At 43.8% G+C, this 14,357-nt stretch overlaps 1 protein-coding gene across 7 annotated transcripts in view; it reads left to right on the top strand.

Moving 5' to 3' along the window:
* SYBU (syntabulin) overlaps positions 1-14,357 on the top strand; it is a 100,981-nt gene that overhangs the window by 34,504 nt on the left and 52,120 nt on the right. For 2 of the 7 annotated variants that reach the window (XM_053558903.1, XM_053558904.1), the window contains exons 2-3: positions 3,512-3,592; positions 5,219-5,423. In XM_053558903.1, coding sequence (XP_053414878.1) covers positions 3,512-3,592; positions 5,219-5,423 — 286 coding nt within the window. Of the gene's footprint in view, positions 1-2,506; positions 2,591-2,869; positions 3,035-3,382; positions 3,593-5,218; positions 5,424-14,357 lie in introns of those variants that run through there. The other 5 variants (XM_053558905.1, XM_053558902.1, XM_053558901.1 and 2 more) reach the window with 5 other exon arrangements.

The following is a 14,357-nucleotide window of genomic DNA, read 5'->3' as shown; positions in this document are numbered from 1 at the left end:
ATGTGACATAAATAAGGAAATGACTTATCCCAGATTTGGAGCATAATTATATTAAGACGTTCCTTCCTCTCCTATCTCCTCTGTTTCTCATCAGGTCTGGATAAGTGTATTATCTATAATCTCTAAAGGGTGAACCCTAAGGCTGTTGATATTTTCTAAAAGCTAGTAATGCATTCATTTTAGAGGGAAAAGTGACAAAACAAGACAATAAAGTATTTAAGTAGAAAAATGAAAACAATGCAGAAGAATATTTCAAAACTGATGAAAGATGAATATTTTATGCTGCATTAGGTTGTACCTCTTTGGTGGGATAATCCAAATGTTACATTTCTCCCAATGACATAAGAAACAATGGAATGAAATTAAAGGCAGCATAGATGTCATTTGTAAAACTTGCCTTTGAGAACAGTGGGAAAACAGGCTTGGGTTCCAAAAGTACAGAGCTAAGAGGCATCTGAACACTAAATCATCAGCCTTTCCCTCAGCAAGGTTGCCATGGCGACAGCAAGGCTACTGCACAAGCCTCTCAGTGCCTGCACCTCTGCAGTAAAAGCTGTCATTGAACATATGTTGGATTTTTTAGGCACACACCCCATGATCCAATACAAGGTTGTATTAGAGGCAGTTTTATTTGAGTCATTTGCAAAGCAAGTTTTATCTAGGTTCTTTATCCTGCACTGAGCCCATTAGGAGGTTATAGAATTCACTCTCCTGCATTCATTTGGCAACTATGTATTGGTGCCCACTGTGTGACAGGAATTGTGCTAGGCACTGCTTACAATCCTTGGCCAAGACAAACAAGGAAATGGGGGATTCTGACATGATCCTAAGAGCTCTCCTGGGGGCAAATACAAGTTCTCCTGGATGTATCAGAGGAGGTTTGCTGGAAGAAGCTTTCTAAAATGAAACTTAGTATATCTTTAGGAGCCAAGGAGGATGAGTGGATGGGGTGTAAGACTGGCTCTAAGTAGTGGGACCAGCATGTGCAACAGTGTAGAATGAAAAGAAAACAGGAAAACCCTGGACACCTGCAAGTGCTACATTTTGAGAGGTATCCACTTGTACATAGGGAGAGGGGCAGGTAAGGGAGCAGGGAGCAGCTACCGAAGAGGGGGGTGGCAAGAAATAAGACTGGAGAGGTACACAAGGCAGCTGGATCAAGAAAGGCTTAGATACTTTAGGTCTCCACCCCATCACAAAAAAAAAAAAGAAAGAAAGAAAGAAAAAAATCCCAAGATGCCCAGAATGCAGTTTATTTTCTTCATAAGGTGTTGTAAAGCACGTTTGAATATTACCTGGAGGACAAATGGGAAGTCATTAATGAGTTTTCATGATGAAACATGACTTGACCTAGCCTTTCAGAAAGGCCTTGAAGGAAAACTGAGAAACTGATAAGTGAGAAAAGATTATGATGCAAGACTGCGAGCAAGACTTTGGTTCAACCACTAACAATCTAGGGTGGCTGTGCTTTAGACTCTACATAAAGATAGTGAAGATGAACAGTGGACAGAAGTAATCAGAGTCAAGACATTTCTTACTGAGGGAGGATGGGGAGCCCTCGGTGGTCAAGTGAGTGCGAGGCAGTCAAGAGGACTCTGAGATTCTAACTTGGATAACTCAGTGGGGGTGTAGGTTCCTGTCTCAATTCCTAGTTCTCAGTAAGGAACTCAGAAACATCTTTGGACTTTAATAGTGTGTACCTCTCTCACAGTATATGACCCCAGGCTCATAATTTTAGAAATAATAGATTGTAAGAAACATCCTCGCCCATCACCCTCTTGAAGTCATATTTGAGACCACTGTGAGTGTGAAAAGTATGAATTGACCATCCCTTCTTTCCAAATAAAGAATTCTAAGATTAACAACCTCCCTGGTTAGGAGAGCTAACAGGATGGAAGAAATTTTCTTTTTCTTTTTTTTTTTTTGCAGTTTTTGGCTAGGGCCAGACTTGAACCCACCACCTCCTGTATGTGGGGTCGGCACCCTACTCCTTGAGCCACAGGTGCCACCCTAGGATTGAAGAGATATATGGAGTAAGGCCTTTTGGGAGGTTATCAGAAGAAGGTAAATTGATTGCACTAATCCTCTGACTTCAGGCTCTTTCTAGATTCACAAGGTACATTTGTGGACTTGACAGCTGAGGACCCAGAGAAATGCTGCTTAGAGGACAGACAAATCAGGATGGTGGGGGTTCAAATAAAATTTTCAGGGATGCACAAGGATCAGATGGGTCACCAGCCACATTGCTATTAGGGAATTCTCCAATTCTGAATAGAGGGTTCATCAGCCATGATACATGGTGAAGTCCACCACCATGGATAAGATAAGATTAAGTATAGCAGGTGTAATAAATCAAGGCCCCTGGCCCAAATGGTGGTACTATTTTAGGTCCTCAATTGGAGAGGTTTTTGAGCATTTTTAGACAAATCTGTCTGCATCACAAAGGTTTTTCTGCCTGTCGTATAAAATTCATCACCAAATATCAAACGGACCTCCTGAGCCTGATTTAATTGTCTTTTGGAAAGTTTTGTTCAATCAGCTGGTACAGCTGTTGTGTTTTCCTCATGTGATCCTCGCCGTTATCCCTGAGGTAGGTATTCTCTTCATGATCCCGTCATTTAACGAGGATACACTTGAAATTCAGAAGGGGCAATAACGTCAGGTAAAAAGGCACTCAGCGGGAAGGGGTCGAAGCGCCGGCTTAAACTGGGTTTTCTGAGTTTTAGGCGGTGTTCTCCCCCCGCGCAGGGTGCCAGGGCTTGCCCGGCGGTCGGGCGGCGCGGGCAGAGCTGGGGCGCGGCTGTCCTCGCCCTGCCCAGTCCGGCGTCCCCAGGCAGAGGGAGCTCGCCTCCCTGTTCCTGCCTGCGGCGTGGCGCTGCGCTGCCAGCTGAAGGCCCTTCGGATGCAAACCTCCCGAGCGGGACCGGTCGGTCGCAGCCTTAGAGATCCCGGAACCAAGACGCCGTGCCAGTCCTGCAGCATTGGCTCGGCTGGGGTCCGGGAGGAGGGCGACCGCTTGCCACTCTCGGGCGAGGTGACTGTGGCGAACCGAGGGGCCGCCAGAGGAAAACTTTCCTTCCTTCTCCATTTTGACTCTATGATATCGCAGCTTTTCTAAGTCTCTGCGTCCAACCTTCACCCCCTGCAAACCCTAGACCTAGTGCCAAAAGCGGGTGGGGGCGCCTCCGGGCTGGAGATGCCAGCCTCGCCTGCGCGCAGAGGGCCGGGCTCCGAGGGACCGAGGGGCGCGCGGCCCTGGGGGGCGGGGCTGCCGGCAGCGAAATCGGGCCAGTGAGGCGCCCGAGCCACCCCGGGGGCCAGCAGGTGAGGGAGGTCGTGGGGAGGTGCCCCGGCAGCGGCAGCGGGCGGCGACGGTGGCACCACGTGTCTTGGCCAGGGCGGGGCGGTCGGGCGCGCCCGCGGAGCCGTGCGCGACCAGCTGCAGCGGTGGTGGCGCGTCCCACCCTCAGCCCGCGCCGGCTCAGCGCAGTCTCCTCGCTCCCGCCCGCAGGTGGCTCCTCCTAGACGGCGGCAGCGGCAGCGCGAGCAGCCGGCGGGCAGCGGAGTGATGGGGCCCCTCCGGGAGACCAAGGTAAGGAGGGCAAGTCGTGCGGGCGCCCGAGGGAGCGGGAAGGTGGGTTGTGCGGGGTAAGAAGCCGGCCAGGTGAGAACGGGAGGGGTGACAGGGACAGTGGGGCGCAGGAGGGGAAGGCAGAGGGGCATGTGCTTAGGGGATGAGATCCGGGAGATGGGAAGGTAGAACAGGGGGATGATTTGGGAGATTGATACAAGGATTAAGAAGATTGACTTTGGAGGGTTAATCCCATCTCCTGAACCTGGAGATTTGGGGTGTAGCTTGTAGTCGGTTCCCTGGATGTGTGATGTGAATAAAAGGAATTTGATGTATTTGTGACAGAGAAATCAGGACTCCAGCGTGTCAGTGACCCGACTTGGGCTTGGGGTCCGCAGTGTGTGAGCGATACCTGCTGGGGCCCAGATATGCAGGCAGAGGCAGGGTGCGGTTTGCGGCCCCTGGATAGGGTGGATGCCCAGCGACCTCACAAGTTCCCTAGGGCTGGGGTTTCTCCTTCAATTCCCGCCCTGTGTGAGCCTCCCAGAGTGTTTGCTTTGGCCGTGACCCTTCCTGCTAAGTCAGTGGAAATGAGCAGGAGGTCATGTTGTGAAATGGTGTCTGTTACCAAGCCCAAGGCCTTTTTCAGTTGCAAAGGTTGGAGAGAGCAGTGGAATTTTTGCAGAAAGCTCCTCCTAGGAATCCATTTTAAGGCAAGATAGTGGTGACCCCGAAAAGCACTGGATTTCAAGCTCATTCTGCTTCTAGATGGCATTCAGTCTTGCCTAAGCATCTTTACCTCTTTTAGCCTCAGTTTCTTCATCTGTAAATAGGGATGTGAATTAATATACTGTGTTACAACCTGATGTATAAAGACGAAATGGGAGAATGATTGGGAAAGCATTTTATACACTGAAAAATATTGTCAAAATATTGCGTTGTGTGCATTTTTTAAAAGGTATTTAATGCTGCATTTTTAAGGAGAAATAGAAAATCTTTTCTCATGGTTGTCCTGTAAGGAAAACAAAAAGCTAAACCTGATGTAAGAGGTGGAGCCATCTTCCCAGAGTATTGGATTTGTGTTTTATTTTCTGTTGGCAACAAGCCTTGTGTATCAGGATATTAATGAATAATTAAGATCCTATCCGGAAGAGAAGGAGTCTAAAGATAAGGGTGTGCGATCCATCAGGAAAGAAATTGTTCCAGGCTCAGGGGTATGTGAGGAGACAAGAAAACAGAAGTGAGATTTCACAGCTAATTCAGGAAAAGTGAAATGGAAGGCTAAAGGAAATCGTGAAATAAGCTGGAGTGTGCTTTGAGGAATAAGGAACCTTTGAGAGCTGAAAGCTTGGATGTGATAGAAAAAGCCAGACTGGGGAGGTGAGTCAGGAACGGCATGGGGCGAGGAAGGGCTTCCAGCTATGGGTGGAACGGTGTGAGTGCGCGCGCCACGTGGGCGACTCAGCAGATTAGGATGGTGAGCTCAGTTTTGAAGCTCCTTTCAGCAACTGAGAAAAGAAGGTCTAGTCTGTGAAGATTGATGTTCAGAAATGTGATTTATTCTAAACTGATCCTTAAAGGAGCAGACAGAAGCTGAGAGGGAGAAACAAGTTTCCTTTTGTTTTCTTTTTGATGTCCAATTTTGAGAAGCCACAGAGAGTGCAGCATCCCGAGAAGGTGGTATCCCGGAGCCGAATTCCTCGGTTGATTCTTCGGCCCCACTTGCCCCAGCAACAGCACAAAGTGTCCCCAGCCTCTGAGTCTCCCTTCTCTGAGGAAGAGAGCAGAGAGTTCAACCCCAGCAGCTCTGGGCGCTCAGCGAGGACCATTAGCAGCAACAGCTTCTGCTCAGGTACGGTACCCCCGGGGAGCCTCAGACCCAGTGTGCGCGCCGCAGGGACATGATGAAGGGACCCGCCCTGGGCCCCTGCAGCCTAGACTCTAGACCCTAGAACTAGACCTCTACTGTTAGTATGAATTGTATAAAGTTGGGCCTACAAATACAGCAGTTTTATATGGTTCAACCCAATGGAATGTCATACCTGTTTTCCTACGTTATTCTGTTTTATAATTTAGAATGTAAAAATCTAACTTCTTGTTTTTATGGCTACTTAAAAATATATTCATCAAATCTAGAAAAAATATTAGAGTGAATTTTATACTAGCAACCTCCATAAGCCTGTATACTTCTGATTATGGAATTCCCCAAAGATGAAGCAATTCCTAACAAATGAGGTCAAAATCAAGGGCAGATATAGCCCAAGGCTGGCCTGGCCTTGTAGTTTAGTAATCTGCCAAGCTGATTACAAAAAGGGCTGGAATCTCTGATCCTTCCACCACTTACATACTGTGTGACCTTGGGCAAGTTGCTTAACTTCCTTAAGCCTCAGTTGTTCCATCCATAAAATGGGATGATAACCCCTACCTTGTAGAGTTGCTGTGAAGTTGAATGAGCCCAGGTACCTGAATGTACTCTTGGCACAGTGTCTGGCTTCTAGAGGTGCTAATACATGGTTGTTCTTACTATCATGAATTACAGATGCCAGTTTTGGCACAGGATTAAGGAAGTTTACTTACAGATGTGAGTGTATTTGGTAAGGGCACACACATCTTCATAGTTTTGTGACGGTGTCATCCTCATTACTACACAAAGCCTATTATTCCTATGGAAGCACATGACTTAGAAGGACTTATATCCTTTGAGGAGTATTAGGAATTTGGGTAAAGTTTAAATGAATTACTATCTTATGTTTCGTGGTGAATTTTTTTAGAACTTATTTAGGAAACATGCATTTGAAGATTAACATGTATGAGAACAGACACATGAATCAAGATAATATGATGTTATAATTTATCACTATATCACATCCCATTTCATTAAGTGCTGGCAACTACATTTTTCAAAGATTTCATATAACATAAAGTTTTGGATTTATTACATACTTTCATAAAAGTAATTATACCCTATACATAAGTTTTACATTAGAAATACTGTGCTGCCTATTATTTTATTTTATTTTTTTCTGTATAAAACCTCAAATTCTCTGGTTGGTTCTGAAAAAAATTCTATCAAAATATGATGTTTTAAAGTTTTTCTTGCCATTAGAGTGATATGAATCTAGCTTAAAATGGAAATCCATCAATGGTTTGCTTAATACTTTCCCAAGAAGAAAACAAAAGGATAACTGACCAGCTGGAACAGTTAAGATTCCTAGAACCTAGAGTTGTATTTGCAGAATGTAATGCTGTTTACTTTACCTCCATTTGGAAGCTCAGGGCTCACTCTGCTGAGTGCGAATGAACTCAGGGGACACCATTTCAGACTGACACAGCTTTGTTTACATAACTCAATTCCATGTTTATTCTGATATTCTCTCCACAAAATCCATTTCTCTCTCCATGACTGACTTTGGAATGAGTAGTATTGTCAGAAAATAAAAAAGAAGAAGTCAGTCAAAACAGAAAAGAAAAACCCCACACATGTTTTAGAAAAATATGAAGGTGGGCGGCTCCTGTAGCTCAGTGAGTAGGGCGCCGGCCCCATATGCTGAGGGTGGTGGGTTCAAACCTGGCCCTGGCCAAACTGCAACAAGATACAGCCGGGCGTTGTGGTGGGCGCCTGTAGTCCCAGCTACTCTGGAGGCTGAGGCAAGAGAATCACCTAAGCCCAGGAGTTGGAGGGTTGGAGGTTACCATTAGCAGTGTGATGCCATGGCACTCTACCGAGGGCGATAAAGTGAAACTCTGTCTCTACAAAACAAAAACAAACAAACAAAAAAACTGTTTCAATAAATAAACGAATAAATAAATAAAGAATAAAAAAAAAGAAAAATACGAAGGCAAACCCAATAAGATTATTAATTTTGGTGGTGAATCATTCTCTCCCAGACCCATTTCCTGAATCTTCCCTCCCTTCCCAGGAGACCTGTCTCCCACTAAGGCCATAATGCTGTACATGAAAATCGAAAGTAGATATTGATCCTTTCACCATTAACTAGCTGAAAATTGAGTGGCAGAAGCAGATAATTACGGGTGTCTCTAAACAACCTTTCAATCTTTTCAGCCCTGTCTTCAGGTGGGATTTCCTCCACGCCTCTCCCTCATCTCTTTCATCTTCCTGTCTAGGCAATTCCCCAAGGTTGGGCCTGATGCTCTTCCTTGCATTCCTTTCCTCCAGAACCCTGATAAGCCCCAGGAACGCTTTTGAGTGCTTTTGTGACTGAAATTGACAGCACCGAGGCCTTTGGGGGCATGTTAATGATGCTTTAGGAGGTCAGTTGATGGGTAAAAAATAAATGGGTTTGGTACTTTAGGGAGTATTACTGCTGCAGGCAGTGAGGCAGAGAATGTTGAACAAGTCCACCAGCAGGGGGAAAGAGCTGGTTTTAATCCAGTCGCTCTGACAGGGAGGCCAGAATGGGTGTATATGGCTTAATCTTGGCAGTTAAATCATAGAACAAGGTACATGCAGACTTTAAAAACTGCCATCCCAGTTACTGTGCCTTGATAAAAATGTGTCAAATGGTCTATGAAGCGAGTGTATGATGCCCCATGATCATATCAATGTATACAGTTATGATTTAATAAAAAAAAATAAAAAAATAAAAAAAAACTGCCATCCTTTGCTGGGAAGAAGCTAAAATAATTTAGAGGTGTCTGTTGTCAACGCAGTTTCATGACCTTACTCTGGTCATTCTGCGTTAACTTTATCTTCACTAGAAATCACCACTTTCACGAATGTGAAAGGGAACATGCCTAGTAGGGGGATTCTTACAACCTGGTAATGAAATTTGAGAGGAAAATGTTACCTCAAATAAATGAAATTTAATTTGAAAATCACACGTTCAGAACCAGAGATTTTTCCCCAAAATTGGTATCAGAGACTTTTATGTGAAGAGTATCATATGTTCTAAAATATTTGTTGTTTTAAAAGAAGGTTAGTAATGTAGTGAACTTACATAAAGTTAAATTTACTTAATATAAAGGTTCATCTTTTATTTTGAGAGCCTGGCTTTTCTATAATTTGTATGAAGAGAGAAGCTATGATAGCAGAGTGGTTATACTTTGGCAAAATAAATGACAACTTGATGTTTCCTCACCCCTCACGTCCCTGTTTTTCTCTTAATTTTACTGATTTGTGCAATTACTTGGGGCTTAATTTTTTTTTGATCTATAGAATTAAAAGACTGGAAGTATTTCCAAAGTGACCTGTCCATTTTTACCCACTTTCCCTTTTCCCTGCCTCCCTGGCCTCCCATGGGAGCGTTGGCAAGGAACATTTAATGACTTGATATTCTATATGCTAATTTGTATGTTGTGTCTACCTCATTTCGGAGGGAAGGAGTTGTGTATGACCTTTTGCATTTCATTTGGGGTGTGTCCCCAAAGAGCCCTTCTTTTAATAGCTTCTTGTTAGCAGAATTTGTTTGAGGATCTGCATGTGTTTGGATGCCCGTGAGTGTTTTTGCACTTGGACATCATTCCAGTGTTGAACAGTCTATTCCTTCCAGATTGAATTCAGTATTGGTCATGGTGACCTTAGTTGGAGTCAGGTTCCTATTGGAGGATAAGCCCTATTTTGTGCATACAGCAAATAGAACATTGAACATTTTTAGTAAAAATTAATGCTTTATTTAAAGACTACAAAAGGAAACACAGTTAATAGTAAGTTAATAGAAACCAGACATCTATTGTGTCCCCTGTATTTTTTTAAACCAGTTTTTTTGTGTGTGTTAATTTAAGCTCATGTTTTGGGAATAAAGTCACCCTATTCCCTCCCCTCCCCTGATGTTTCTTACTTTTAATATGCCCATAAGAAGTGATAACCAATTTTTGCTCTGTATACTACGTATGGCCCATAGAATCTAGGCCTCCATCCATCTTTCTCCCCTTTTGCTATCAATAGTGAGTCATGTTCATGGTAGAGCCATGACTCCAGCCCCTATTAGAAAAGCTGATGGCCTGTAAATATGTCAGGCACATACAACAGTCACCTGACATGGTTAGCAACATGCTGTGCATTCTTCTTTGCTTAGTTGAGGCAATAATTACCCCCTTAGAACTGGGAGGCAGATGGGTTGCTGGGTTTTAAGCTAGTTCTCCTTGGGGTGCCTTGTAAACATGGCAGGTGGAACCAATTATGCATATAGAACACTGGTTGTTTTATAGGAGACCAGTAATTTCTCTGAGTTATTTCCATGTTTCTAATATGCACTCACAAATATATGGGCAACTTTGTAACTTAATACCTTTAAAAAATAAATCTCAGGTCAAATTTTTTTTAAAACATGGCTAGAATCTGAGATTCTTTGCAGTATAATCCCAAGTGAGGTTTTTGCTGAAAATAATTTTGGTATTTACAGTGGCTGGGAAGAAATCTTTCTTTGAGCGCCATTGATCTAGAGGTAATCACTGTTGGTGTTTGTGGGAAGAACAATTAGGGCAAATTCCAACCTGACTAGTGCCCTGCTGAGACATGACAGTACCTCCAGAAATTTGCCAGCCTTGCCAAACAGAAATATTTCTGCTATGCTTTTGTCCAGTTGAGAAAACTTAGTATCTGGATATTGTAAACCTGTGAACATAATGATTAGAATTGAGATGAACTGCTTAAAGTGAAGTGAGCTGTAATACCAAATTATACTATAATGGAATGACTGCCAGCCTGCTGTGAATTAAAAAACAAAGAAGACCCTAAGAATTAGTATCACTTTAGTGAGTATGGGACCTAGGCACTGTGTACAATGAATATTTCAAATACTTTTGCTGCCTCAGCAGTGACTTTGTACCTATGAAATAGCTTATAAACGAACGATATAGAGGCAGTATTTATTTGAGAATGTGCTAAGGACAAGAGTAAAATTTTTGCCATTTGATTAAAAAAATTCTTAGCAGTGGGGACTGTAAAAGATTATCATGAAGGAATCAGCCCTTGACTGAAAGCAGGATCAGGCACTTAACCTGAAAATCTTTTGTGTTCCAAACACTCAACTTTATGGCAATGTTTCCCAAATTCAGTGTATGGTGTTTGCCTACTTTGGAATCCTCGGTAAAACTTGCTTAAAAATGTGGATAAACTGGCCACACCCCAAACCTATCATCTTGGAACAGGACAGCTGCAGAATCTCTGTCCTTCCCAGAGATTTCCAGATCATCCTTAAGTATACCGACGGCCGAGCTTCACTGCCTTGTGGTCCGTCTGTGTGCATTTGGGTATTTTCTCTGAGGACTTTAAGGAGCAAGGATCAGGGATGTTCGAGGTGGTGGCCAGCCAGGCTATTGAAACCATTGCCCATGGGGCAGGGGGTTGTGGCATCACCTGGAAATTAGAGCTTCTGACTCTGTAAGTTTCTTGTCATCAGTCTTAGCAGTAATATCATTTATATCTATGTAATCAGCTTAACTTGTTCAAGTGGGAGAAAAGAAAGGGGGAAGAGAAAACATTTCCTTTCTTTGTTTTCCTGCACAATCCTCTCTGAATCTTCTCTTTTCATACTTACTATTTTACATTTCTTTCTTTGGTATTGGATGATTTGAGGTACACTGAAAGTGGGTATACTGACTATACCGAGTGTAACCTCAACACCCAGTGGATAGACTAAAAAAGATAGAAAGAGGAGAGACTACAGTCTGGGAGTAGCAGGGCATTCAGCTTTTCGAAAGCTGAATTCCACCAAAATATACCTACCCAGTAGGCAGATGGTAAATTCCTGTTAAGGGTTAGGAATTGCACTCAGGCTGCAGGATGAATAAAACATACAGCTGGGAAAAATCGATTGTTTTACTTCCTCAACCCTGACACCGAAACACTTGGAATAATCCCATCTGGATGTGATTCCCACACTACTACCTTCCCTCCCTTGATCCGTATCCCTGTCTCTTTTATTGATACCCACTCCGCACACTCACCTGCCTTGTCATTTGAGTTTGTTACTCCATGTTTTTAATCTAATTGGCCTCTCACATTTCATAAGCCCAAGGATACAAAGAAATAACATGAATTAGTGGGGTGCAGTGGATAAATATGAGCCGTGGGATCATCAGACCAGAGCTAAAAAGCATGAAATGAGATAGACAGGCAGGTAAGACCAGATTATGAAAGGCTTTCTGTGCCGTGCTCTGAACTCGATCCATGAGATCAAGGGTTTGTACAGGGCTAGGCCGTAATGTAAAGGGTGAGGCCACCTGGAAAGAACACAATCATAGGAATTCTAGAACTGGGTGGGGTGTGCCATGGCTAAAGGTACTCAGAAGTTTAAAAGTCCAGCTTTTTAACTAACTCTGGGCCAAATAGCATGTGTGCATGGCTGAATATGACTTACGGGCTGTTATTTTGTGATTTCTAAAGCTCTTTCAGAGCCACCAAAAGGTTTTCATCAGAAAAGAGTTATGACCAGATTTATACTTTAGAAAGATCTTTCTTTTGTGGGGGACAGCAGGAATTACAGTGAGGAGCCTGCCTGGTTGGAAGGCCATGGCAGCAGTCTGTGCAGAAACTGCTGAAAGGGTGAGGTTTGGGGCTAAAACAGATGATCCTAGTCACTCATTTCATGGAAAGTAAAGGAAGGGATTGCATCTAGATTCCCCCTGGATGGACACAAGTGGAATATATCCATTCAGGGAGAGAAATCAAGTTAATTAGTTCATTTTAGCCTTTGTTGCATTGAGACAAAAGTCTAGATTCCCTAAGAAAATTTTGAGATGGTGGCAGCTGAAGTCAAGGGAGTTGATAACATTGTAGGAGAGATGTTGATGGAGGAGGAAGATTTAGAGGACCAAGGAGAGAGCCCGGGGGTATAACAGGAGTAGGCAGGTAAAGGAAACCAAGACACCTGAGATAAGGCAGTCAGACAGAAAGGGAGTACCAGCTGTGACCATGTTCCTAATCCCACCTGAGATAGGGCATTCAGAGAGGAAGGTGGCACCAGGTATGACCATGTCCCTAATTCTACCTGAGATAGGGCATTCAGAGAGGAAGGGGGCACCAGGTGTGACCATGTCTCCAATCCCACCTGAGAAAGGGCATTCAGAGAGGAAGGGAGCCCCAGGTGTGACCATGTCTTCAATCCCACCTGAGAAAGGGCATTCAGAGAGGAAGGGAGCCCCAGGTGTGACCATGTCTCCAATCCCACCTGAGAAAGGGCAGTCAGAGAGGAAGGGAGCCCCAGGTGTGACCATGTCTCTAATCCCTCCTGAGAAAGGGCGTTCAAAGAGGAAGGGAGCACCAGGTGTGACCATGTCCCTAATCCTACCTGAGATAGGGCATTCAGAGAGGAAGGGAGCCCCAGGTGTGACCATGTCTCCAATCCCACCTGAGAAAGGGCATTCAGAGAGGAAGGGAGCCCCAGGTGTGACCATGTCTCCAATCCCACCTGAGAAAGGGCTCCTGCCCTCGAGGGGTGGGGTCTATATTCCAGACATACCTGCACGTATCACACTTATCAACACAAAGAAGTCCCCCATCTTCATTGTAATGACAGCACAGTACTCCAGTCCACAAAGGACCATCACTTACTCAGCCATTCTCCTGTGATAAGCACTTCGTAAGGCTAACTTTCACAATTCATAACTTTTTTTATGACTGTCACAGGAATTAGACTATCTATGAGTGTATTTCTTCTTTTACTCTATTTTCTTCCCTTGTTCCTTTTTGAAAAAGAGGTGAAATAATGATACAGATGCATTATCTAAAACATCAAATATAGCAATTGCATAAAATGTATAATGAGCATTTTCTTAAAATTTCTTCCATTTGCATTTTTTACTCTATCTTGACCATCACTATCTTCTATAATTGTGAAAATATAGGAAGGAGGGGATAAACTATGTACATTGCTACATCTATCTAATATAACTCAGCTATCCTTAGAGGGGTTTGGAGTCTCCTTATTATAAGATTTTCAACAGATTAAGAGATGGCTTCTTGCCTCTCTCTGTCTCTCTCTCCTTCCTTTCCTATCCTTTTAGTTCTCCCTTTCCTTCTCCAGCAGCTCCTACCAGGGAAACTTAAAAAAGTAATAATAAAAACTGAGCCTTCAAAAAGGCCTGGCCTAGAAACCGCGAATAAACCTGTAATGCTAAGGAGAGGGAAGGTCAGAAAGATTTGTAACATGCTTATTTTGGAAAGGTCATAACCCTACCGAAGAAAGAAGAAAAATAAAAGCTTTCTTGGCAAATTCAACGCCCCTGTTCCAGGACTCACCCATCTTCTGGCAGTGACAGGGGTCCACCTGTTTCTCAATTTTCAGTTATCAACCCCCCTCTCACCCAAAACATCCAGGTAGATTCATTACTCACACTACATTAAATATTTGGAACAGGAGGTTTTCTCCAAATTCCTTCTTCATGGGCTGCTAACACAAATCAAGCAACCTAACACTTGGGAGAAAACCAAGGACTAGCCCCTTGTTTTGGAGAGAGCACCGTGTCCTCAGAAGAAATGGAGCTCACCTCACCTGGCCCCACAGCCTAGGGCTCCACCAGACTGACTTTTATGGGAGCTCTGGAGGCTCCAAAATAGCTCAGAAATCCCGGGAATGTTTATATGCGAAATGATTATTTTGTCTCCAAGAAACAAAGAAAGCACTCACTAAATAATTACTCCACACTCTACCTCCTTTTTATAGAGGGATGTTGCATGTCCTGGTGAGGGGTGCTCCTCTGTGTCCTCCTAACAAGCTCGTTTCCATCAGCGCACATATGTGCTCCACAGCTTTAGAAGAAAAAGAAGCTGCTCCTGACCCCTCATCTCTTTGCAACTGCAAAGAGATTTCTCTGCTCCTCTTTA

The sequence above is a fragment of the Nycticebus coucang genome, chromosome 13 (assembly GCF_027406575.1).
Source record: "Nycticebus coucang isolate mNycCou1 chromosome 13, mNycCou1.pri, whole genome shotgun sequence".
Lineage (NCBI taxonomy): Eukaryota > Metazoa > Chordata > Mammalia > Primates > Lorisidae > Nycticebus > Nycticebus coucang.
This window is presented reverse-complemented; position numbering and strand designations above follow the sequence as displayed.